A 26,626-nucleotide genomic window follows, 5' to 3' on the forward strand; every position below is an offset into this window, starting at 1 on the left:
TAAATCGGGGGTATAGAAGTTTATATTTGGTATATAAATTAAGTGTTTTATACAATTTTGTTCAGGTGGAAAAGAACAGATGCAAGCCTTACAACCCGTGCCAACACAAGTGTAACGACAACGGAGTGAAGGTGAAATGCTCGTGTCGGAGAGGGTACCAGCTCAAGTCTGATGGAAAGTCTTGTGAAGGTGGGTCATCATCTGCCGCGTCTATGTTTTCCTTCTTCTTCTTCCTGGTCCCACTATATGGGGTTCGCTTTCCGGCGTAATCTCACCCACTTTGCCCGATCTTGGGCATCCGACTTCTTGAGTTCGTTGGCTCTTACGTAAACAAAAATACTAATATATTTGTTATTTATGTGTATATGTTTAATGTTTATAAAAAAATGTCACATTTATGAATGATATTTAAACGGGTACATACCACGATAAAACGACGAGATTTTTATTGTCGATATTTCGACCCAGTTGCATGGATCGTGGTCACGACAGGACTGAAGTTGCGAGATGAGAAGTGAAGTCAGCTGTTAGGGGCAAAATCGATCTACCCTCTTTCTTGTTCTTTTTCTTTTTTCAACGACCTCGCGTTTTTGGCTGTTTAGGCAAACCACACTCACGACATCGCTTTTGTTATTATGCGTATCGCGGCGCCCTCTTGGTTTGCACAATTCTACCACCGGGTTCCACTCGCTGGCTAGTTTGAAACCATCTTCCCGATTGAAATTTTTGTATTTTCGAATTTCAATGGCTTCTCGAACTACTCGGGGTATATAGTGGCGGTCCGTGGAAATAATGCGTGGATTATGGATCTCAATCCAATGTTTAGTTCCCGGTTGTAGAATGTGATCAGCTATCGCAGACTTTTGCGGGTCGTTGTTTTTTATCGCTCGTATATGTTCTGTTACACGGGTTGCTATGGGCATGTTTATGCGGGTTGTCGTCGTTTTATCGTGGTATGTACCCGTTTAAATATCATTCATAATGAACAACCACGAAATAAGTTTAAAATCATTATGTCACATTTAATTTAAGGAAGCTAAAATTGTATGAATAAAATTTCAAAATCTATTAAAATTTTAATTACCATAAAAGAATTTTAATAGATTTTGAAATTTTATAATCTTATTCATTTTACAAATATCCAGATAATCTTTGCCCGAATGTATCATAAAAATCAATATATTCAAACCTAGTCATCATTCCCATGAACTCGAATACTACTGAAAGAATTTTCATGCATTTTTCAAATTAGTAAAGTGATGCCTAAGGAAGGTTTAGGTGTTTAATGTGTCATTTTCTCGTTTTGTGTATAATGATAAAAATGTGAAGATAATTTTAAAATATCGGAATCAAAACATCTTAAATAAAATAAATAAATAAACTTAAACAATACACACATCAATATCTAGCCCCAAAGTAAACGTAGCTTGATTGCGGATTTTATCATATAATTATGTATATTTATGTACTACATAATGACTACATATTATAAATACTTAGATAATGTATAAATACAACCAGACACTGGAAAACAACGATGCTCATCACACAATTATTATCCTGTTGTGGGAATCGAACCTATATCAAAACTAGCAGAAGCTACACCGTCCTGCGTACTTTCCATTCTAAGGATAAAATAAACCTATGCCACGGTATGAAATACCGTGGTTTTCTAGTGGTAAAAGAATTTTCAAAATCGGTTCCGTAGATCCAGAAATCACCCCTTACAATATCACAAAATTTACTTTTCTGTAATATTAGTATAGATATAGGTACATAGTGGGATCCAACTTTTTAGTTGTGTGCATTTTAAGAAATTAAATATCACGTGCCTCAAACGGTGAAGGAAAACATCGTGAGGAAACCTGCATACCAGAGAATTTCTTAATTATCTGCGTGTGTGAAGTCTGCCAATCCGCATTGGGCCAGCGTGGTGGACTATTGGCCTAACCCCTCTCATTCTGAGAGGAGACTCGAGCTCAGCAGTGAGCCGTATATGGGTTGATAACGTAACATAGTGGGATATTCGTATTTTACAGATCTACAACAAAATTACTTAAGTAGCTCACTATATACTTTTATATGCATATATGCACTGTAGTAGTTGTCTATATACACATACCGGTAGTGGGAGAAAGTGGGCAGTCTGTCATTGTTGTTGGTGGAGATCGGACATCCGGTGCTAGCCATAATAGTGTAATGATGAAGCAGTAACTTATTGCTATTACAGTAAGGATTAGGGACCTTACATGTACTATCATCATAAATTAATTACGTACAATAACAGTTTACATCGATTTGCTAGAGGACGAATTCGCAGGCAGCCTCTAGTTGAAATATATTTATAAACATTTTGAATTCTTTCATTCTAGATATCGATGAGTGTACCCTGGAAACCCCAGTCTGTCTCCAGAACACGCAGTGTGTCAACATCGTTGGCTCCTACAAATGTATACCTTTAAAAAATAGCAAAAACAATGGAGAGAAAGGAAAATGTCCGCCTGGTTTTGCGAAAAATCATGCCAACAACGCTTGTGATGGTAAGTGGTACAACGCTTATTCCGGACTAGCTGACGCCGCGCGGTTTTACCCGCGTGGTTCCCGTTCCCGTAGGAATATGGAAATAATATATATAGCCTATAGCCTTCCTCGATAAATGGGCTATCTAACACAGAAAGAATTTTTCAAATCGGACCAGTAGTTCCTGAGATTAGCGCGTTCAATCAAACAAACAAACTCTTCAGCTTTATTTTATTAGTATAGATTTCTCGCGATACATCTAAAGTTACATGAAAGTCATGTATGGTGGAAATGTCCTACATATATGCTCTAAAAACAAGCCCGCGATGTATCTATCTATGTATGATCTACTGAACCGATTTTGAAGACTATTTTACAACTAGAAAGCCACGATTTGTGAGTGTCATAAGCTATATTGTATTCCTGTATTCTTACGGGAACGAGAACTATGCGGGTGATAGTAACTATGCCTACCCCGCCGTGAAGGCCTTTGCAATGGTCTAATCTAATAAATAGGCTCATGATCTAAACTATTATAATGAGGTATTTGTTTGTTACCGAAACTGCTGGACCAATTAAAAAAAATACTTTCACTTATGGAAAGTTACATTATCAATGAATAGTATAGGCTATATTTTATCCCCGTATTCTCATGGGGACAGGAACTACGCGATAAAAACCACGGAGTTACCTCGTGGTTTAACACCACTTATATTGTCAACAGATATAAACGAATGTAACCTACCCAACGCCCCGTGCCCGAGCTATCTGTGTGAGAATACAGTTGGAGGTTACAAATGTGGGGGGATTTCTGGTGACCCCAGCAACCTGGGGGGTAGACCCAAAGCTCCTGTTGAGGACAGATGCCCCCCTGGCTTCATTAGCGGCTACAATGAAGAATGCCAAGGTAAGCTGTGTGCAATTTGAATCACTTAACACGCTAGCAGACATACTCATAGACATATGCAAAGAAAGTCTTTCCGCCCTAGGGAGACGAAAAATAATTTTTCATTTTGAATTCAAATGGTATTTATTAGATTATTGTATTTGTATCTACGTTATTAAGTCAATTCGAAAATATCAGCATTTCTCTGTGAAAATTTTCAAATTTTCCGAGCCGGCAGCACACTCGAAAAAAGATGACGTCATGCGTCGTTCCCTCGCTCTAGGGTTGCCAACTTTTTTTACAAGAAACAAAGTATATTCTGGTCTATGAAGATTATTAAATAGTATTTTAGAAAACCGAACATTTTCTTTCGAAAAATGCAACCATTCCATCAATGTTTTCTTATGACGTTGTCACGTTCAACACACCGACTTTACAGACAATCGTTTTTTTTCCAATTTTTTTTTTCTTTACAAGTTAGCTCTTGACTACAATCTCACCTGATGGTAAGTGATGATGCAGTCTAAGATGGAAGCGGGCTAACTTGTAAAGAGGATGGATGGATGGAGGAGGAGGATGAAAATCCACACTCCTTTCGGTTTCTACACGACATCGTACCGGAATGCTAAATCGCTTGGCGGTACGTCTAACTCTCGTACGTCTACGTCGTTTTTTCGTTTCATTTTCTTTTTCTTCGTTACGCAGATATTGATGAATGCAGCACGGGCAAGGACGACTGCAACAAGATGTCGCAGTTCTGCGTGAACACGCGCGGCTCCTTCTACTGCCAGGACAAAGCGTCCAAACACTGCCCGCCGGGGTTCAAAACCAACCCTGTCACTAACAAATGTGAAGGTACGTAGTACCATATAGAGTAGTAGAGTACGTAGTACCATAATCTCCTTTACCTTATCCCACTTAAGTATGTCAATCTTCCATTTGCTTCTACTAAAATAACAATAAAAAAAGCCTTTTATTTATTCTTATTAAAAGTTATAATTAATTAGGTGCTATTTTAATTTGTTAATTGTTTAATTTAAGTAAGTTAAAATTTTAAAATGTTTATTTTCTTCCCTTTTATTTAAAAGAAGACCCCTTTGCGGTGAAGGTCTTCTCCAGGTGCTGCCATTGATCGGTCTTTTGCCTTCAGTAGTCAGTTTTTGCCGGTAAAATTCATGATGCCTCTGCCTCGTAATCCTTAGCGGCCATTTCGTTATTCTGACAGTCCAACGGTCATCTGTGAGTCGAGCGTCATGTCCGGCCCATTTCCATTTGGCTTTAAGTGCGAAGGTTAGGGCGTCGCTTCTATTACTCGTTAACTAACCATCACCATCTACTTCTTTGACGTCATGTCGTCTTTTAAACACTCCAACCACCACCACTACCACTACCACTACTACCACCACCACCACCACCACCACCACCACCACCACCACCACCACCACTACTACTCAACTTGTAAAGAAAATGGGTTTAAGGTTAAAAAAAAAAATGGGTTTAAGCTCCATCCCGCCTGTCTTATAAGGTGGGCTGGCTTTAACGAGGCTGATGATGGTGATGATGATTAAAATACCGTTAACTTACACCTAATACTAAATAGCTTTGAACCATTCCTTTGTCAGTAAGTGACGTATTTATAATTTCAGATATCAACGAATGCGAAGACGGTCAAGACATCTGCAGACCAGATCAGATCTGTGTCAATGTACCAGGAGAATACGACTGTAAACCAAAGGCCAATGCTAGGTAAAACATTCTTTTTCAATAAAATTAAGTAGGGATAACGAGAGAAAGGCTATATTTTACTGGAAAACCTGTCGTAAGGTTTTCCAGTAAAATATAGCCTTTCTCTCGTTATGGCAAATTACGGATAATAGAATATCCGTAATTTTCCGTGTGTCGTTATCACAAGAATGTTTCAAAATTGATAACAAAACAGGTTTTTTCTTCAAAAAATATTTAGGAGAACCATTAAGAGAATCTGTCAATTGAAGCGGCAATTTAATATTGCGTTAATTTGTCAAATTAACGCAATATTAAATTGCCTGTCTTGTATCTAGTGTATTATTTCTTTTTTTATTAATGTTAGATTGTAAGTTAAAATTGTAAATGGATACTAGAATAAAGGCTTTTTTATTTTTATTTATTTATTTTATTTTTATTAATTTGTCAAATACAAGCTACTTATAGACTACAAGCCCTTAGAAAAAATTAAAATGGTCCTTCGAAATGATCATCTTTGAATCGCTGAAAATTTTACTGAGACATTTTTGTATTGTTCTAGGTCGAGTGGTAATCACGATTGCCCAGATGGAATGAGGAGAAATCAGGCAACCAATTTATGTGCAGGTAATGAAGTGGCTGATAAATTTTGTAACTAACGAAAGAGATGGTATTATAATAACTCCGCCGTCATTGGACAGTGTTTTGTCTTTTTCTCTACACTTGGTCGCATGTCAGCATCACTGGTATTTTTAACCGACTTCAAAAAGGAGGAGGTTCTCAATTCGGCCGGTATTTTTTTTTTTTTTTTATGTATGTACACCGATTACTCAAAGACGCCTGGACCGATTTCAAAAATTCTTTTTTTGTTTGAAACGGTATAGCCCCCATTTGGTCCCATTGCCATCATGGCAAGATCTGATGATGGAATCCTGGAGAAATTGAGGGGAACTTTCAAAAATTATATGGGGTGTCTAGTGTGTTCGTATACTTTTCCATTTAGTACTTTTAAGCACTACAATTTCATGAAGGTTTGAAATCGATCTGATGATGGAGCCATAAAACAGACGAGGGAACTCCTTGGCGATTTACAGCAGTTACCTTGTGTTTGGGCTTGATTAATTTGTGTTAATGAGAACTTTCCACATAGATAGGTTGTGACTGTCATTTAGGGGTTTGGTGATGAAGACCAAGGACAAGTAAGGGAACTCCTTAACAGTTTACAGTAACTACCTTGTGTTTGGCCTTGATCAATTCGTATTGCTGAGAACTTTCTATCTAGATGAGTTGTGTCTCTTATTAGGGGTCTGATGATGAAGACCAAGGTCAATTAAGGGAACCCCTTAACGGTTTACGGTAGCTACCTTGTGCTTGGGCTTGATTAATCTGTATTGCTGAGAATTTTGTATCAAGATGGGTTGTGACTGTCATTAGGGGTCTGATGTATTCGTTTGAGATAAAATTTTACACTAAAAATGGAAAAATAATAAAAATTTTAATAAAAAAAAATACAACCGACTTCAAAACCTAAAAACGTATTTTTTTTTATTAAAATTTTTATTGGGACTTTAGTCACGTTTCATATTTACTAAACTAAACTATATGGGAATGACTTTTGTTATCGACAGATCACGTTTTCAATCTGTCATGTCATTCCCATTCATTTTATTAGTTACTAGCGGACGCCCGCGACTTCGTCTGCGTGAAACCCTACTACTACGCCTACCCCTACCCTACCCTACCCCTACCCTACCCCTATTCTACCCCTATCCTACTACCCCTATGGTAGGGACCATGCAACGGCGACGGAAGCTTAAAAAATGGAGTAATATCTCCCGTTTTCTCAACATTTCCCTTCACTGCTCTGCTCCTACTGACGGTAGCGTAATGAAAAGTATACTTTAACCTGCCCAGGAGTATGAAAAATAATTGTACCAAGTTTAGTTAAAATCCGTCGAGTAGTTTTTGTTTCTATAAAGAACATACAGACAGACAGACAGACAGACAGACAAAAATTTTACTGATTGCATTTTTGGCATCAGTATCGACCACTAATCACCCCCTGATAGTTATTTTGGAAATATATTTCATGTTTCATTGACCTCTCTACAGATTTATTATAAGTATAGATAGAATCCTTAGCGTTTGTAGAAAGAGAATAGACTTTAAATTTGGTTACATGCCTTGGTGATCTTTCTCTTTGACTTTTATTAAAAGCAGAGTCTCTTATAATGTTTTTTTTATATTCCAGACATAGATGAGTGTGTAGAAGGCACACATCTGTGTGACCAACACCAGAATTGCTTGAACACCAATGGGAGCCACGAGTGTCACTGTAAACTGGGATTTGAATTAGACCCTAAGACTGGAGCTTGCACGGGTAAGTTTTTTTCATCATAAATTAGCAATTAGATCACGTTTGACAAGAATCACGCTTAATGTAAAGCTATGAGGTCTGAAAGATGATTTATGTTAGATCGAGCCATGACCAAGACGTGATAGCCCAGTGGATATCACCTCTGCTTTGGATTTGGAGGGCGTAGGTTCGATTCGGGCCCGGGGCATGCACTCCAACTTTTCAGTAATGTGCATTGTAAGAAATTAAATATGAAGTGTCTCAAACGGTGAAGGAAAACATCGTGAGGAAACCTATCTGAGAATTTTCTCAATTCTCTCGTGAAGTCTGCCAATCCGCATTGGGTCAGCGTGGTGGACTATTAGCCTGCCCCCTTTCATTCTGAGAGGATACTCATGTTCTGCGGTGAGCTGAAAATATGTTGTAATGATGAGCCATGTCACGTTCCCTTCTAAAAACGCTAACGCTTCGAGTAACGCTGGATTTAACTTATCTGATTTTTGAATTCTAAGTTAGGGTTTTTCGCAGGTTTAGTGTTTGTAGAAAGAGCTGGTGTGTAACTTGGCCACAAACCCAGGACTTTCTAAGATGTTTCTTCTATTTTTATGCGTTTTACCATCTTGTATCCACATTTTTTCTTTTACCATCTCAAGGAAGTTACTCCGTCAATGTTTGTATCCAATTTTCGCAACGTTTGGCCGGTCAATTTTACCTTTTCAACTGTTGCAAAAGTGAGGCTTGATTTGCTTTTGTGAGTGAGCCCTTTTTCGGTCCCTTAAATAAATTTTGATGAATCACAATCCACTTCCTACTAATATTATAAACGTGAAAGTTTGTATGGATGTTCGGATGTATGTTTGGATGTTTGTTACTCTTTAATGCCGCTACTACTAAAGTAATTTGGTTGAAATTTGGAATGGAAATAGATTTTACTCTGGACTAACACATAGGCTACTTTTTATCCCGAAAAATTCCATTTTCCCGAACTTTGCCAAAACTGATGATTTTGATGATATGAATGTTTGTTACTCTTTCACACCTCAACTACTGAATCGAATTAGCTAAAATTTGGTATTAAGATATATTATAGCCTGGATAAACACATAGGCTACTTTTTATCCCGGAAAAATCCATGGTTCCCGAGGGATTTGTGAAAAATTAAATACCACGCGAACGAAGTCGCGGGCGCCCGCTAAAGCCCGCTTCTTTTCCGTGTTTTCAGACATCAACGAATGCGCGACCGACATGAACAACTGCATACCGGAGACTCAGCGCTGCGATAATACCGTCGGCTCCTTCATCTGCATCCGGTTCATATCCTGCGGCACTGGCTACACTCTGCAACACTCTTCAAGCACTTGTGAAGGTCACACTCTTTTCTTTTTTTTTATTTATTCTTCACAAGTTAGTCTAGCATCTTGTGATGGTCAAACTCTTTGTTTGCGAATAGCGGAAAGAATGCGTGTGAATGGAAGATGAAAGTACTCACTTGTATATTTTTGCGTCGCTGCTTAAAATTGCGTTTGCGTCCAGTTCACTAAAAACTTCTCTGCGTTCACAGCACTGCGTTTATATAATTTGAGAACGACTGGGACGAGAGAGAGTCTACTTAATGTCTGTTTTGTAAGTAAGCGATAAAAAATCAAAGGAAACTTAGGTATAGGTGCGAAAGGGACGGATGTAATTATAAATGGGTGCGTTAAAAAGGAAAGAACATTTGGCTTAAACACTCTTTTCTTTAAGCTCTTGAACTCAGGTAAACTTATATAAACACAATCATGCTACAACACTCTACATCACTCTGCAACAACTATTACAACTTGTGAAGTCAAACTCTATCTTCAAAATATCCAAATCATAATTAAGTAAGAATAAACCTACGCCCGTCTCACAACTCCTCGGGTCAGGAGGGCTATTCTGTAACGATGTTTTGTATATTACCACACGGGTAAACCGTGCTACAGTGATCTTTATGGAAATTTTAAATACTTCCATGGCATTGGATGCAAAAATTCATGCTTTTTATAAGAGACAAAGTCTAGAAGGCCACGCCGATACAAAATCGAGAAGGTCATGCCCAATGCAAATTGTATTATATTATTTACCAAGTTTTGTTCATTCTAGTATTGTGTGACACTGCACGTAATTAGTCAATGTAGCACTCGTCTATTGTGCAATTTTGCCCAAAAATCACTCGTGCTACAATGGTCTTCATTACATGACAGTGACATAAATGACTTACAGATATCGACGAATGTGCGCTGGGTATCCACAACTGTGACAGAGCTGGCCCAGAGTACCAGTGCATGAACATACCGGGCTCCTTCCGATGCCAGAAGCCTACCCCGCCTGCTTACGACTACTCGGACGAGTATTATGACGAGGAGTGAGTATATTAACTAACTGCATCTGCATTATCGCGTTAGCCAAAGATATATTTATCAGATGTGTCGAAACTGAGGCGATCATCAAACCATTTTTGGCTTACTGCTAAGCTCGAGGTTCTTCTCACAATGAGAGGGGTTAGGATAGTCCACCACGCTGGCCCAATGCGGATTAGCAGACTTCACACACGCAGAGAATTAAGAAAATTCTTTGGTATGCAGGTTTCCTCACGATGTTTTTCCTTCACCGTTTGAGACACGTGATATTTAATTTCTTAAAATGCATACATCTGAAATGTTGGACTGAGGTGAACAAAAGTGACTAATTGTCTTAATTTCATTTAGTTGCATAGTAAAAAACTAAAGTTATTTACTACTCTCTGAGGCACGGGGTATGTATGTATCCTTCATAAAATTCACACATTCAGGCTAAAAATTTTGCTGATTTTTTTTTAGAACAAAGATAAGCTCATGGCTCACCCAGGACTCTTAGTCAGAATCTGATGAAACAAGTAACATACGCTAATAACTGGAGCAATAAGACAACCCAATTAAACAAACAGACAACAAAGAAAAGTTGTTATAATATCAAAAAGTGATTTAAAAAAGATAAAGTACAGTGCTTACAATAATCTGTATTACTCTTGTTTCAGAGAAGAAGTTCCTAATACAAACGATAGCAAAATATTAACCACTACTACATTAGCGCCTACAACAACTGAAACACCTAAAAGTACACCTAGAACAACACCTGCACCTACAACAACTCCTACTATTCCAACGCCAGAAGAACCCAAAGAAATAATCCCAGAAAGACCAGAAGATAATTTTATAGATAATAATGATCATACAAACTTTAATAATGTACCTGAAAAACCTGAATATAAAACGGAACTAAACAAGAATGTTTATAAACCAGAACAACCAAGACATCCTGATTATTCTTACCCAACTCAACCAACAGAGAAACTTCAACCACAAGAACCCAATAATTATAAACCAACCGAATCAATAGAACCAAGTCAGCCAAATAATGAACGACCTCTACCAGAAGAACACATTCACAATGAACCAAGTCAGCCAAATTATAAACCAAATCAACCAGAAGAACATATTCATAATGAACCAAGTCAACCAAATTATTATGAACCAACTGAACCTATTAGAACAGCCGATCAAATACCTCTAGAAATTGACAATAGCATTCCAGTAATATATCCTGGAACGGATACAACGTATTCCCCTATTCCAGAGTATTCTACGTCTCCTAAATTCATAAACATATATGTTGGTCCTGACACAGCAAGTGTTAACGGAAAAAAGAATGACGATGGATCCGTCTCAATCGATACAAAGGATCTACCGAAAAATGAGTGGACGAAGATTAGAGATAAGCCGAATTGTCAGAATGGTTTTGAATTGGATCAATATGGTGCTTGCTACGGTACTTATACTCGCTTAAGTTACTGACAAATAACTTTGTTGTGCTTCGGTCTCAAGGGCATGATTAGATAAGTTTACTTACCAATGAGTTCCTCGTTCAGCTAAAAGCGTAAACTAATTTTCGATTCAAAATTAAACTTAAAGACGAAACTTGAGATCACAATAATTGTTATATAATGTTTATTTTTAATAACCGCAATCGAGTACCTATTTTTCGGTTGAATAACGTCTACCTTATTTCTTGTAAATATATATTTTTTAGCTCCCGAACGGATGAAGCGATTTCTATTCAGTTTTTTTTTTTAAATGTGACCTATGAATCATAATTTGATACGTACCATAATATATCCATTTGTTCTAGATATCGACGAGTGTGCCACAAATCGCCACAGCTGTTCTGGTCTCACAGAACTGTGTCGCAACACAATGGGTGGATATCTCTGCGACTGCGCGTTCGGTTTCCGGAGAGATCTGTTGTCTATGGCCTGTGCTCCTGTCACCACTTCATCGTCGACTACAACCACTACCACAACAACTACTACAACTACGACACCGGCTCCGACAACTTCTAGAAGTTATTATCTTTTTCAATTTATTTTACTCACACGGTTATATTTATAAGTAGATGGCGCTGGCTTCTTTTATGTCACACTAACATTTGTTGTTTGAAATGGTATAAGTTAAATCTCAAATTGCGAAGAAATGTATGGAAATCGACCAGTTTTATTATAAGTATAGATATAGATATAGATATATAGATAAACATGGATTAAAATGAAAGCATTTAATTACGCCGAAGTATAGTATGTTTAAACGGTAGGTAGGTCCACTTTAATTTGAAGTAAATTTATGATCCATGTTTTGTTTATAAATATGACCGTTAAAGTTTCAATTTCTTTGTTTTTGGGGTCGGTACTGGATGGAATTAAAGTGATAGCATTGTGTTTTGTGTGCTGCTTTCAGTGGTGTGCACTAGGTTTTTAACTAAGGTATTATGCACTAAACATGAAAATTTTTTACGTGCTTTTTTGTATCTCTAAAATGTATAAAAAAATGTATATAAAAAAAGTTGGAGGTGCATGCCCCGGACCGGATTCGAACCCACACCCTCCGGAATCGGAGGCAGAGGTCATATCCACTGGGCTATCACGGCTTGCAATCGGAGGCAGAGGTCATATCCACTGGGCTATCACGGCTTGCTATATGGTTGAATATAGTTCGAAAATATTTTTTTTTTTGCAGTTAACTTTTGGAACTACAACAGCTACTTGAGGCCGACTCTGAGGCCTTTTAGGCCTCGGAGTCCTTGCGACGTTGGCTACCAGTTCAATGATGACAATGGAAACTGTGAAGGTTAGCTATGCATGATTTTATTATGTAAGTACTTCGTTTCGTTTCACCCGCGTAGTTCTCGTACTCGTAAGAATACAGCCATAAAATATATACCATGACATTCACAAATAACGTAGCTTTCTAGTGGTAAAAGAATTTTCAAAATCGGTTCAGTAGATCCAAAGATTACCCCTACAATATCACAAACTCTGGTTGCTGTAACGGAACGAAACGGAATCCTCTGTTAGACCTCCTTAATCCGGCCCTCTCGCAAAAACCGTTCTTACTGGACGTCTACTACTTATGAACTACGTCCCTGCTAAATTTCAACTTTGTACGTCAAACGGTTTTCGAGATATGGCCTTTCGCATTTATATATTAAAATAATATTAAATTTATAAGGTAAAATCCGTGATAGCCAAGTGGATATGACCTCTGCCTCCGATTCCAGAGGGCGTGGGTTCGAATCCAGTCCAGGGCATGCACCACCAACTTTTCAGTTGTGTGCATTTTAAGAAATAAAATTTCACGTGTCTCAAAAAACGGTGAAGGAAAACATCGTGAGGAAACCTGCATACCAGAGAATTTTCTTAATTCTCTGCGTGTGTGACGTCTGCCAATCAGCATTGGGCCAGCAGTGGTGGACTATTGGCCTAACCCCTCTCATTCTGAGAGGAGTCTCGAGCTCAGCAGTGAGCCGAATATGGGTTGAGAATGATGATGATGATGGTAAAATCCGCTATCTTAGTACCCATAAGACATGCTATACGTTAACTTTGGGCTAAGTAGTACATGTGTGTATGTAAGTATACTTTTTTTTTATTATTTACAAATTAGCCCTTGACTACAATCTCACCTGATGGTAAGTGATGATGCTGTCTAAGATGGAAGTGGGCTAACTTGTTAGGAGGAGGATGAAAATCCACACTCCTTTCGGTTTCTACACGACATCGTACCAGAACGCTAAATCGCTTGGCGGTACGTCTTTGTTGGTAGGGTGGTAACTAAGGCCGAAGCCCACCAGCCAAACCTGGACTAATTAAGAAAATCTCAATCTGCTCAGCCGGGGATCGAACCTAGGACCTCCGTTTTTGTAAATCCACCGCGCATACCACTGCGCCACAGAGGCCGTCGGCGAATCCTACAACTACACTATGTATGTGTTACAAATCTATGGTATTTACTTTGCTTACAGACGTAAACGAGTGTGCAAACGGTCAAGCGAACTGCGCGTTTGAAGAAGTATGCGTAAATACGGACGGCGGGTTCCGTTGCGAGTGTCCCCCGGACTGGCGGGTGGACCCGGACCGGCACCGGTGCGTGCCCGTTCGTGCCCGGCCCGACTGGGTCCCCTCCCACCCTGGTAAGTAGTACTCTTAAGGCGAGGTGAGTTCGTAAGTCGAACCTGTCTGTGTGAGGGGGGAGGGCTATTTCTTGTATTTTAATCATTGACCTCTTATAATAAAAGGACGAACAATCATGTCTAAAACGTTTCTTGAAAATTGGCCAATTTTGCTTTGGCAGTTTTAGAATTATCGGTAAAGAAAATTACACCTAAAGGCCTTTAAATATAGTCTAATATTCAATTGACAGTTAACTAACACTTTCTTTTTTTCACTTTCCACTCAAGTCACTCTCTCCCAAGTAACCCATAAAGAATTACACAACCAGAAATGTGGACGGCTCGAAGGTTACGAGCATACTGAAGCCGACCGTACCACGAGCGCCTAATATCGCAAGTTGTTCAAGCCAACCGATCGTTACCCCTCTCTAACTCCCTACTCTTAACGGAAACAAGTCGCGCCACCTAGCGTCGGCACGAGCCAACACGAGATCGAACGACATCATATCAATCTCAAACTACTATTTCCTACAATAGGCTATATTATATTCCCGTATTCCCATGGAGTCAGCTATTCTCATATCAAAAAGCAACTTTCTCCATTCCTCAGTTAAGGGACTTTACTTCTAACAGCTTCTTTTTTTAATAGTATATCCTCTGGTGGACCCTAATGAGATCGTTCCAACTCCAAGAGGACCCAAGGTGGACCCTGAGCCGGAGATCTCTCAGATTGACGACGGAGATGTGTTTGCGTGCCCCGGGGGCACCAGGCTCGGTGACGACAACACTTGCGAAGGTAAGTGAAACACCTTACTCATTCCGCGTCGTGTTTCTCAATATTGAAAGTCGTGACCTCTGTCACACATTCCGTTTTTCCCGGACGATCAATGATGTTAGAAGAAATAATAATATGATTGTTTAGAAAACTAAACTACACGCTTTTAAAAAAATACAAATGGATGTTTTTTTCGTATTCCTGGACTGCAAATCCTTTCATTTGATATCCATATCATGGGGGTGCATATCAAATAGTCTGTCCGCCATACTGGATTTAAGTCACGTGACTATTTTTTTCGTATTTCTGACAGCAAATCCTTTCATTTGATATCCATATCATGGGGGAGGATTTCAAACAGTCAGTCCGCCATCTTGGATTTGTAATGACGTTTGTAGCTAGTCATATATTGTCATCAGAACCCAGAGGTATGCGTGTGTGCGTGATAATTTCATTCTAATCGAATACCGGGAAGGGGGTCAAATTAAGATTCCAAGATTGTCTTACATACATAGTTACAGTTAGTCTAGCGAGGCAGGAACATTGGTTTGAGGGTAATGAGAGGCAGCGCTTAACGAGGCAGGTCCTGTGGTATTTGGTTGGTTGGTTGGTTCGCTGACAATGATGGGCCTCATAAGAAGGCTCAGAGTCACACAGTGAGTGTTGGAACGAGCTATGTTAGGAGTATCTCTGCGTGATCGAATCCGAAATGAGGTGATCCGCAGAAGAATCAAAGTCACCGACATAGCTCAACGAGTTGCGAAGCTGAAGTGGCAATGGGCGGGGCACATAGTTCGAAGAGCCGATGGACGTTGGGGTCCCAAAGTCCTGGAATGGCGATTAGTAGCGCAGTGTTGGTTGGACGACATCAAGCGAGTCGCAGGGATTCGCTGGATGCAGGTGGCTCAGTATCGTGATGTTTGGAAGTCCCTACAAAAGGCCTATGTCCTGCAATGGACGTCCATCGGCTGATATGAGGCTGGTGGGAGGCTGCGGCCGTGGCTAGTTACCACCCTACCGGCGAAGACGTACCGCCAAGCGATTTAACGTTCCGGTATGATGCCGTGTAGAAACCGAAAGGGGTGTGGATTTTCATTCCTGACAGTAAACACTTTAATTTGATATACATATCATGGGGGTTGATTTCAAATTGCCAGTCGGCCAGCTTGGGGAGGCTACCATATTGAATTTGTAATGACGTTTCTTATCTAGTCATATATTGTCATCAGAACTCAGAGCGTGTGCAAAATTTCATTCGAATCGAAGACCGGAAAGGGGGTCAAATTAAGATTCCAAGATTGTCTTACATATATACATAGTTACAGTTAGTCTACCGAGGCAGGGGCATTGGTCTGAGGGTAATGAGAGGCAGCGTTTAACGAGGCAGATCCTGTGGTAATTGGTCTGAGGCTGATAATGATGCTTGCTCAATACGACATGCTTCCATTGCAGATATAGACGAGTGTGTCACAGGCGAGGCGCAGTGCGGGCCGCTGCAGATCTGTACCAACCTGCATGGAGGATACACTTGCAGCTGTCCCGTCGGGCACCGGCTCATCGGTGACCACCAGTGCGCGGACGTCAACGAGTGCGCGCTGGGCGGGAGTGTGGTAAGCAGCGACATATACTTATATATAGCTTGGTAAATTCGTTCATAACACTCTCGATGGTCCGAGCGGGCTGGGTAGCGATCGCACGGCTTCATACCCTCGCAGTCCTTTCCTCTGCCCCGCGTGTTCGACTTCACACCCGCGCAGTCCTTCCCCCCGTCGCCCGCATATCATGGGAGTGTCATCGACGAACTTGCCAAGCTATAGCTAACGTCATTTTTACCCGGCTACGTAAAAAGGGCTCTAAAAACACGAAACAAGAAAATATTTCAGACAGAAGTAGAGAAATGTATAGGTACAAAAATTGTTAAGATAGAGCTGTGGTCAAAAAAAAAATACCTACTCGTACCATGTACCTATGCTAACTATGGGTCCTATTGAAAGGCTCAAAGTCACTCAGCGGGCGATGGAGCGAGCTATGCTTGGAGTTTCTCTGCGTGATCGAATCAGAAATGAGCAGATCCGCAGACGAACCAAACACTGACATAGCTCAGCAAATCGCGAAGCTGAAGTGGAAATGGGCACTAAAATGTTTAGTTGACTTCCATCAGCATGACCGAGCCCGTCAAACAGCTTTTCATTTGGCTTAATGATTCTTGTTTTGTTTCAGCCAATTTGCTCCGAAAACGCAGAATGTGTGAACACTGTAGGATCCTACCAATGCCGCTGTCACGAAGGTTTTAAATCAGCTCCAGTTAATGACAAGGTAATTTATATATTATCTCGATTTTATCAAAGAATAAAGACCTGTCTAGATCTTGTTCATTTATATCGAAGAATAAAGATCTGGAACTTTTCGATCTAGTCCTGCTTCACCATTTATATATTTTTGGTCAGTGCTCCATAGTGAGTCCTTCTGTAGTCAATATGTGATTTTAAGAGTAACTCTTGCCTTCTGTATGTAATAACTTGATCCAACAGCCAAACGAAAACTCTAGAACACTGAAAAGTTCAAGATAATAACATATTATTAAGGCTGTTACTAATGTTAACGATTGTATTTTCGTGAATCTGCTTTTGCCTTTCTCTTAAGGTGATACAATATCTTGCATACAGGTGTGCGTGGACGTAGATGAGTGTTCCGACTCGTACTTAGGGAAGCTCTGCCAGCAGCGGTGCAACAATGTGTGGGGCGGCTATCGCTGCTCCTGCCACAGAGGGTACAGACTCAACGCTGACAATTTGTGAGTACACTTTATCTAATCTCTTGAAATAATATTCAGAATTTTATCTAGGGAAGCTTTGCCAGAAGTGCTGCATCAATGTTAGGGCGCGTATCACAAAGGACAAAGACTTGTCTGTTAATGGACTCAACGCTGACAATTTGTGGGTTCTCAACTTTATCTAATCTCTTGAAATTCAGATTCCTATCTAGGGAAGCTTTGCTAGAAGTGCTGCATTAATGTTAGGCGCGTATCACAAAGGACAAAGGACTGTCTGTCAAAGGACTCAACGCTGACAATTTGTGAGTCCTCTACTTTATCTAATCTCTTGAAATACCTAATGTTCAGAGTTGTACCAAGAAAGACTTTATCAGAAGGGCTGCAGCAACGTTTGGGGCAAATACCATTGTTGTTAGACACAACAATGACAATTTATGCAACTCCTAAATTTAGTTTAAGATTTCCTGTTCCTCCTGCTGCGGAGCTTTTAAGTGTTCAAGCAACCGTTAATACCTCTGGAGCAAGAAGCATCTTTATATTATATTTCTAACCTTTCGCTTTTATATTAATTATAGACTACTTCTTACTTTACCATGGGCTAGGCACACCTTATAGCTTGTAGGCTCGTGTTATTTTGCCAGCACTGCTATCGTATAGTTACGCAACTGCTAAATAAATACTAATAAATTATGACATCAACAGCACGTGTCACGACGTGGACGAGTGTACGCAGTTCAAGAACAAGAACCTGTGCGTGGGGCGCTGTCACAACGAGCCGGGCAGCTACCGGTGCTCCTGTCCCTCGGGGTACCGTCTGTCGGAGGACAACAGGAGTTGTATTGGTAATACTCTATTACAACGATAATTTCTGATAACGTTACATTTTTGCCGTTAGGGGCTAACCTAACCCTAACCACTATTCCTCTTTATACATCATATAAGCTGGCGCTTGACTCGAATAATACATTGAATAACCTGGTGGTGTCATGCGGTCTAGGACAAAATGCACTTGCCTAGAAGATGCCTATTTACTTTTGACTTGAAGATGAGAACCCACGTTTTAGGTGGTAGGGAAAACGGAAGGTGGAAACGCATTTAATAAGTTTGCAATGCAAATCAGGAACAAAGAACCTTGTAAGTTTCCAAGAAATAACAAACTACTGCGATACTTGGCAATTCTGTGTAAAAAGAACGAAGTAGGAATTAAATCGAAAGTTTTTGAGCATATTCTCCGAAATAAGAGTAGAAGAAATTCGACAAGAAGACCATCAGAGCAGAGGCAAATAAAAAAAAGTCTGGTACTGACTACCTTAAGATATTTTTACACTAGTTTATTTGGGTGTACTTTGACAGTAGTCGAGTGTACTTCATTAGTATTATACCGTTGGTCTATTGGTGTGGTAAAACCTGTGCTTATCATTGCAGATATCGACGAGTGCGAGACGGGCGACGCGCCGTGTTCCCACGGCAGCCAGTACCAGGGCTCCAGCGACGTGTGCCTCAACACGCGCGGCAGCTACCGGTGTCACAAGATCACCTGCCCGCCCGGATACCAGCTCGAGCAAAAACAGTGGGTAGTTTCACAAACATTCTTAAGATAAGATAAAATTTTCTTAAAGATTTTTAAAGATTCTTCTTCCCAATAGGAGAGGGATTTCTCAAGGAGTTCAAGTGACGTCTATTTCTTATTCGCAAATTACTGCATTCTCATGTGAGATTCGATTGTGTGGATAGGGGGGGACTTAGTCAAAAATCACGAAATATTACATTGGGGTGTTCTGGTAGAAAGATATCACATGTAGTTAGTTTTTCGTCAAACACTTGATTTCAAAACAACCTGCAACCTTTCTGTCTAGACATTTCTATCATTGTCCTTTAATATCGAAATAATTGTAGCTGTATCACATATCAACAGGGGGAGTGGGAGGGGGTTAAAAATGCAACAAAAATTCATGTAATTAATGGACGGCTCCTTACCAGTTTCGCTATGGAACCAGGACAGAATATGAACAATGAAACATTATTTACCAAGTTTTGTTTATTATTCTATTACTATTATCAATGTCGTTGGAAAGGTATTCTATGCCACTGCACGTAGTTGAAAAATTATCGTGGTGGGAAATGTGGAAGGCAAACGGCCACGAGGTAGATCTCCACCGATGGTCCGATCTTCTAAAGGAAGCAGGAGCCCGAACCTTTTACAGTGCCGTCCAAATGGCCAGCGACCGTACTCGATGGAGGAGCATTGTAAACCAAACGATGACTCGCCAAGGTGGTCACGATCCTCAGTCATGAGGGACCGACTAGAGAGAGAGCACGTAATTGGCTATTCTTCCACTTGTGCTGTCAGTTGTGCAGTGAGGGAAAGCCAAAACATTGGGCTACAATAACCCTTTGACAGTGGCGTAAATAACCACCATTCCTACCTTTCAGTCGATGCACAAAGATCCAAAGGAACTGCCCACCGTCGGACTGGGAGTGCGCCCACCAACCCAGCACCTACTCATACAACTTCATCACCTTCGTGTCCAATCTTTTTATACCGGAGTCCAAAGTGAGTATAGCCAGTGCCGGATTAAGGAAACGTGATGCCCTAAGAAGAGCCGTGATAGCCCAGTGGATATGACCTCTGCCTCCGATTCCGGAGGGTGTGCGTTCAAATCCAGTCCGGGGCATGCACCTCCAACTTTTCAGTTGTGTGCATTTTATGAAATTAAATATCACGTGTCTCAAACGGTGAAGTGAAAACATCGCGAGCAAACCTGCACACAAGAGATTTTTTTTAATTCTCTGCATGTGTGGTGGACTAATTGGCCTAACTCCTCTCATTCTGAGAGGAGACTCGAGCTCAGCAGTGAGCCGAATATGGGTTGATAATGATGATGATGATGATGCCCTAAACAATTTTCTCCTGTAGGCCCCTCTATCTTTAGGGGCACTAATAATCCATACTTAATATTATAACGCTGAAGCGTTTGTTTGTTTGGTTGAATGCGCACATCTTATGAAAACTGGTTCGATTTGAAAAATTCTTTCAGTGTTAGATAGCCCATTCATCGAGGAAGTTATATATTATCCCCGTATTCCTGGGAACGGGAGCCACAAGTGCGAAACCGCTCGGCGTTAGCTATTAACTGGAGTGAACGGTCTGTGAGACCGCGCGTCTTTAGTTTAAGGTTATAAATGATGACGTCATGTTTCCAGGTTGATCTGTTCACCATGCGAGGTCCAGCGTGGCCAGCCGCCACCATGCGCTTCCAGCTGAGAGTGGTGACTGTAGACGCCCCGCCCACTGTCAGAGAGAAGGCGGACATCAACTCCTTCTTGTAAGTTCACTTTGAAGTTAACCAACTTCAAAAAAAGTAGGAGGATTATGTATGCCTGCATAATCAATTTCAACATGTCATACTTTGATAAAAAAAAATATTCAAAGAAATTCATTTATTTCAATTAGGCTTAGTTTACAAGCACTTTTGAAAGGTGAAGATTATGTCATAATTTAATTTAATCTAATGATGATAATAATAGTTGAAAACTTAAAATTAAAGTTACGAGGGTTCCAAACGCGCCTTGGTCCGAAAAGAGCTCACAACAAACTCAGCCAAGATTTTTTTTTTCGAAATCGTCGGAAATATTGATCCGAGAGCTGGTGGACGTTTTTGGGTATTTATTCCACTCCTATTAGGAGGAAGTCGTTAAAATCTATTGATAATGATGATACTATACTAATTTATAACTTTAAGTCGTCGTCATCAACCCATATTCGGGTCACTGCTGAGCTCGAGTCTCCTCTCAGAATCAGAAATCAGGCCAATAGTCCACCACGCTGGCCCAATGCGGATTGGCAGACTTCACACACGTAGATAATTAAGATAATTCTTTGGTATGCAGGTTTCCTCACGATGTTTTCCTTCACCAATAGAGACACGTGATATTTAATTTCTTAATATAATTTTAAGTAATTAACTCGTAATCATAATGTTTTTTTGAGCCGTGATAGCCCAGTGGATATGACCCCTGCCTCCGATTCCGGAGGGTGTGGGTTCGAATCCGTTCCGAGGCATGCACCTTCAACTTTTCAGTTGTGTGCATTTTAAGAAATTAAATAACACGTGTCTCAAACAGTGAAGGAAAACATCGTGAGGAAACCTGCATACCAGAGAATTTTCTTAATTCTCTGCGTGTGTGAAGTCTGCCAATCCACATTGGGAAGCGTGGTGGACTATTGGCCTAACCCCTCTCATTCTGAGAGGAGACTCGAGCTCAGCAGTGAGCTGAATATGGGTTGATGACGACATAATGTTTTATTTCCAGATTGGTCCAAACAGGAAACCAAGCGGTCGTGTCGCTAGTCAAGACCCTGCAAGGTCTACAGAGCATAGAGCTGGAGTTGTCTATGGAGCTGTACAGTCGCGGCCAGTTCGGAGGTATAGCGGTGGCGAAGATATACATACACGTGTCCGAATTTGAATTTTAGGTGCTTTAGATTTTAGGTAATAAAATTTTGAAATTTTTAGCGTTTTTTCTTGTTACAATCCTTTTTGTTTATTTTTTCTCTGTGTATTAACAAATAGCAGACATCTTACGGTTTAACCCGCGTAGTTCTCATTTTTGTAGGAATGCGGGGATAATCCATTGGTGAAAGAATTTTTAAAATTGATTTAGAAGATTCAGAGATCCTGAGAGAGAGAGAGAGAGAGAGACCTGTTTTTAATATTAGTAGGTATATTATATGCAATTAAGCTATTATTTACAAACACTTAATGTCATTATTTCCTATTTACTATTTATGCAATGAACAAGGTTCTTGGCTGGTGGGAGGCTTCGGCCGTGGCTAGTTACCACCCTACCGACAAAGACGTACCGCCAAGCGATTTAGCGTTCCGGTACGATGTCGTGTAGAAACCGAAAGGAGTGTGGATTTTCATCCTCCTCCCAACAAGTTAGCCGGCTTCCATCTTAGACTGCATCATCACTTACCATCAGGTGAGATTGTAGTCAAGGGCTAACTTGTAAAGAATAAAAATAAAAAAAAATTAAAAATTAAAAAAAAAACAAGGTAAAAAGCGAGCGTTTTTTAATATCTTTATTAAACATCTACTTATTATTATGAAGCCACTGAAATAAAGTAAAAAAATATCATTGCATGAGTGAAATTTCAACAGCATTTTAAATTATTTAGGTATTTGTAAGCTAACAAAACGTTCGCATATAAATACAACAGTAAATAATCTCCATTTCATAATTTAAAAAAATGCATTGTTTACCATGCTTAATTATGGACTCAGTGAGAATCTTGTATTGGAGAAAGAACTTTCAATAATCACGCAAGTACAATTATTTGTAAATTGTCTAAAGTGTGCCAGAGTGTGCATTTTGGAACGCAAAATATAAACAATTTAAAAATTATTTAAAATTATAGCTATTTTAAATGTTTCAAATAATCCACCAACACGAAAAATTGTCTTAACAATATGCTGGCCTTTGATTGGTTCGATAACTCAAAGGTTCTGCTTCGTCTCATCAAGATGAACCTACTCACAGAAAATTAACTTGATAGTAATCAAGTGTAAAAAGGTTCCATGAATCCTGGACTATTAGCTTGAGGTTCCAGCGCGAGCGGAGTCTAATGGACGCATCGGCATTGCATCAAACGGATCGTAGTATTCTTTGTATAAAAGTCATACAAATGCGTCCGCTGATCCGTATCGAACATCGGATTTTCGAAAATCCGTTTTTTTTAATTCTTTACAAGTTAGCCCTTGACTACAAACTCGCCTGATGGTAAGTGATGATGCAATCTAAGATGAAAGCGGGCTAACTTGTTAGGAGGAGGATACACACTCCTTTTGGTTCTCTAAATCACTTGGCGGTACGTCTTTGCCGGTAGGGTGGTAACTAGCCACGGCCGAAGCCACCCACCAGCCACCCAGCCAGCCATACGTACGATGCAGATATGTGGATACCTACGTTTAGCGACGCGCTAGCAAAGCGAATATAGTATCGCAGCATGTAACCAGACTCATACAAAATCTCTATATTATGCATTTGTGTATTGTGATTATTGTAAACAATGAGTTTAAATTCTTCTTGAAATTTCAATCATGCAACTCCATCTATCAAGCTTAAAATTAAATTAAATTTCAAATTTAAAGTCCTACAATAATTATAAACTTTCTAATGTCGATAGCTAACCAGTCCTCTTTCCAAACTTATTACAGAAAGGATTCACATATCACAGCTTACTTTCTTTAACATAATATTATGTAACCTTTAAAATTAATTAATTAATTAAATTAATTTTTGGAGTTTACTCCTTAAGAATCGATTTTTTATATATAGCCCCCCGGTATGAAAAAAAATATGGGCAGTAAAATTCGATGAACGAATGACAGCGTTGCGTTTTTGTGCGCAACCTATTCTGCGCACCTTTCACCGTGCGCTGCCGCCAACAGCGTTCACATGCGTTCGCACGCATGTGCACGCTGTTAGCGGGCGCGCACGCCGCGGCCTGCTGCTCCTGGGTTGCGCACCTTTCACTATTCAGGCGTATGTATTGAGACGTACATAGTGTATGCTGCGGGGATACATAGTACATACACTATTTAGACAGTCGATCTGAAAGAGTAAACTCCATTCGTGCGTCGGAGCTGACACACACTTTTTTTTAATTCCTAATTCAAAACAATAATATTATTGCTAAATAACGAAGACCATTTTGTATTTTTTTTTTTCAGAAAATTTGCCATATCTTTTGTTTTTTTATGACTAATTTTTGCATTCCCCTCCTAGACGGGAACGACTGTATTAGGAGTGGGTACGACAATAGATCAACGTGGCGGGGATCGAACTATCACCCCTCGGCGATGAGTCCGACCGCTCTTACCGATGAGCTATTGAGGTTGCCCAAAACATAATACCCATTTTCATCTGGTGCGCTTGAGTACCCTACTATTTAGGCCTCATGGATGGAAATGTTTACGGTAGCTTTTGAACGTTTAATGGAAGGAAATGTTCTCGTAGCTGGGCATATCCGGGTGACGTAAGATATACCTTACTGAAAAAGACAACAACAATCCTTGGATACGTCTAGATATAGAATAGTTCAATCCACGATGATGCGTTTGACGACTCTTTTTGCAATCGCTTACAGTGCAATGAAAACTGCAAGAATGTGAAAAAAAAATAAAAACGAATTTCTTATTTGACTAGATGTTTGACAAAAAGTGGGGCTCGTCATCGTGAATTTAACTTACTATACTACCACACAGCTTAACAGCCTTCGTTACATAGAAATTATATTTATATCCTTAATTATCTAGTTACTAATACTACTTACTATTTACTTTTGATTCTATAAAGCCATATTTAAAAACAAATTTTCGTATAGTTACTAAAAATAACACTAGATCGCGCCAAACTTCAAGTCCGCACTGAACTCGAGTCGCATGTTTCAGTAAACGAAACATATCCCATCGTGTCAGTGGTGGATTTACCAGTAGGCTAAGTAGCCTACGTAGCCTAGGGTGACAGATTTTAAAGGGTTGCAAATTTGATCCAAAAATCTCTCTCTCTTCTACAGAAATAAAGAAAATGTGACAATAATTTTAATATTACAATTATCGTTACGTTTTCTTTATTTCTGCTTTTTTAATTTTACAATTGTGTCAATAAAATTGCACAATTTTTTATTGACACAATTTAAGTATTGATTGCGAACTAAGAGAATATCGAATTTCAGAGTTCAGTAAGAGCTGCAAAAATTCAACAGCCTACTGGCGGCAAATTCGTAAATCCGCCCCTTCTGCAATATCAGAGCGGACTTGATGTTTGGCGAGAGTTACATTCATAAATTATGCTTAGGTACTTGACATCACAGGCTGATTGGATATAAAGGCAAAAATAATTAGGGCTTGAAGACAGATTAGATTATAGTGTTATCTTTATTATGTGTTCCTACTCGTGAGGGTCTACAATATTAAGCACAGTGAGGCAGCCGTCTTGCGAGCCTATAGCTAGGGCTTTGCCCCCGTGCGCGCTCGCCACACCCGTCACCTCTGCTGGAGCCCGGTACTCTGCTATTGCTTTACCGTCCAGGGTTCTGAAACAATATATGTACTTAAACTTATACACACGAAAACGAAGAGTATTATAAGAGAGATAGATAAAAGGCGCAGGAATTGGTAAAGAAAAACCCAATACACATTATTAGACAAATAATGAATGAACGAAGCATGGGGTCTTAAATTGATCTAATCTGCTATTATTCGCGGATAACTGACTACTTCGTCCTTCGTCGCGAATAACTGCTTGCACCAGCTTAGTCTTCAAGTAAAGAGTGCGTAAAAAAAGTTATGTTTCAAAAACTCAAAAAAGATATTTGGATTTGAACATTGTAGAGTGAACATTTTCCGAGGATTATCCGGTTTTGAGTTGAATGCTTATAGAGGATTTTTGTCACATTGAGTGGGATGTCAAACCATAAAAAAACTAAAACACGGCATAAAATCAGATAATCACATTTGCATTTACCTGAAAACCCTCAAAGTCTTTCTTCCGCTGTGATAGTAGAAGACATACTGATCGTCAGAGCTGAACAGCGTGATGATGGAGAACACTCCCTCCGCAGCGCGAGAGATGAGCTGCTGCACGGAGGTACCGCGCTTCAGTTCGATGAGGTCCAGACCTCCCCGTGAGGGAGCACAGAGGCCGGTCTTACCATCCCTTGTACACGCGCCGTTCCATCGGGGAACGAACCTGGAGAAGATCGGAGACTGTCAATCGGACTTACTTAACATGGAAAATTGAAGTTCAGGATATTTCCAAATAAATAATAATAGATTGTAACTCTTCTTTCTTGGTGGGAAATGCTTTAACGCATCCCTCCCGAAGGTGTCGCGGAATAGACTACGCGGGACCCTCCGGAGGGTATGTAGAACTCACCGGATAGGAACAGAATACCAACTAAAACCCAGCGCAACCCTCTGAGTCTTAAATGAAGCAACAACGGATCGAATGGGACATTCCACATTGCTGCTTCCGACTTTACCCATACGAGCTAAAAGAGCTTAACAACTTAGAGAAAAACAGAAA

The 26,626-nt window shown here is 39.9% G+C and overlaps 2 protein-coding genes across 3 annotated transcripts in view; one reads left to right on the forward strand and one right to left on the reverse strand.

Annotated features, from left to right (window-relative positions):
• The window catches only part of LOC112054241 (fibulin-2), a 35,528-nt gene extending 13,481 nt beyond the window's left edge, over positions 1–22,047 (forward strand). The window contains exons 7-28 of one of the 2 annotated variants that reach the window (XM_052889219.1): positions 66–189; positions 2,373–2,540; positions 3,245–3,427; positions 4,112–4,261; positions 5,053–5,152; positions 5,691–5,755; positions 7,380–7,508; positions 8,707–8,850; positions 9,729–9,870; positions 10,522–11,312; positions 11,673–11,885; positions 12,554–12,664; positions 13,839–14,006; positions 14,635–14,781; positions 16,213–16,370; positions 16,981–17,076; positions 17,427–17,554; positions 18,236–18,375; positions 18,959–19,103; positions 19,967–20,087; positions 20,738–20,859; positions 21,848–22,047. In XM_052889219.1, coding sequence (XP_052745179.1) covers positions 66–189; positions 2,373–2,540; positions 3,245–3,427; positions 4,112–4,261; positions 5,053–5,152; positions 5,691–5,755; positions 7,380–7,508; positions 8,707–8,850; positions 9,729–9,870; positions 10,522–11,312; positions 11,673–11,885; positions 12,554–12,664; positions 13,839–14,006; positions 14,635–14,781; positions 16,213–16,370; positions 16,981–17,076; positions 17,427–17,554; positions 18,236–18,375; positions 18,959–19,103; positions 19,967–20,087; positions 20,738–20,859; positions 21,848–22,010 — 3,708 coding nt within the window. In that variant the 3' untranslated portion in view covers positions 22,011–22,047. The remainder of the gene's footprint in view (positions 1–65; positions 190–2,372; positions 2,541–3,244; positions 3,428–4,111; positions 4,262–5,052; positions 5,153–5,690; positions 5,756–7,379; positions 7,509–8,706; positions 8,851–9,728; positions 9,871–10,521; positions 11,313–11,672; positions 11,886–12,553; positions 12,665–13,838; positions 14,007–14,634; positions 14,782–16,212; positions 16,371–16,980; positions 17,077–17,426; positions 17,555–18,235; positions 18,376–18,958; positions 19,104–19,966; positions 20,088–20,737; positions 20,860–21,847) is intronic. The other variant, XM_052889220.1, reaches the window with a different exon arrangement.
• Positions 22,048–22,608: 561 nt separating this feature from the next.
• The window catches only part of LOC112054243 (NACHT and WD repeat domain-containing protein 2), a 41,821-nt gene continuing 37,803 nt past the window's right edge, over positions 22,609–26,626 (reverse strand). Inside the window, exons 31-32 of the mRNA XM_052889221.1 lie at positions 26,066–26,290; positions 22,609–25,634 (exon numbers count right to left, since the gene is read on the reverse strand). Of these exons, the coding sequence (XP_052745181.1) occupies positions 25,490–25,634; positions 26,066–26,290 (370 nt within the window). The 3' untranslated portion in view covers positions 22,609–25,489. The remainder of the gene's footprint in view (positions 25,635–26,065; positions 26,291–26,626) is intronic.

Source organism: Bicyclus anynana, chromosome 25, assembly GCF_947172395.1.
Source record: "Bicyclus anynana chromosome 25, ilBicAnyn1.1, whole genome shotgun sequence".
In the NCBI taxonomy this organism is placed as follows: domain Eukaryota; kingdom Metazoa; phylum Arthropoda; class Insecta; order Lepidoptera; family Nymphalidae; genus Bicyclus; species Bicyclus anynana.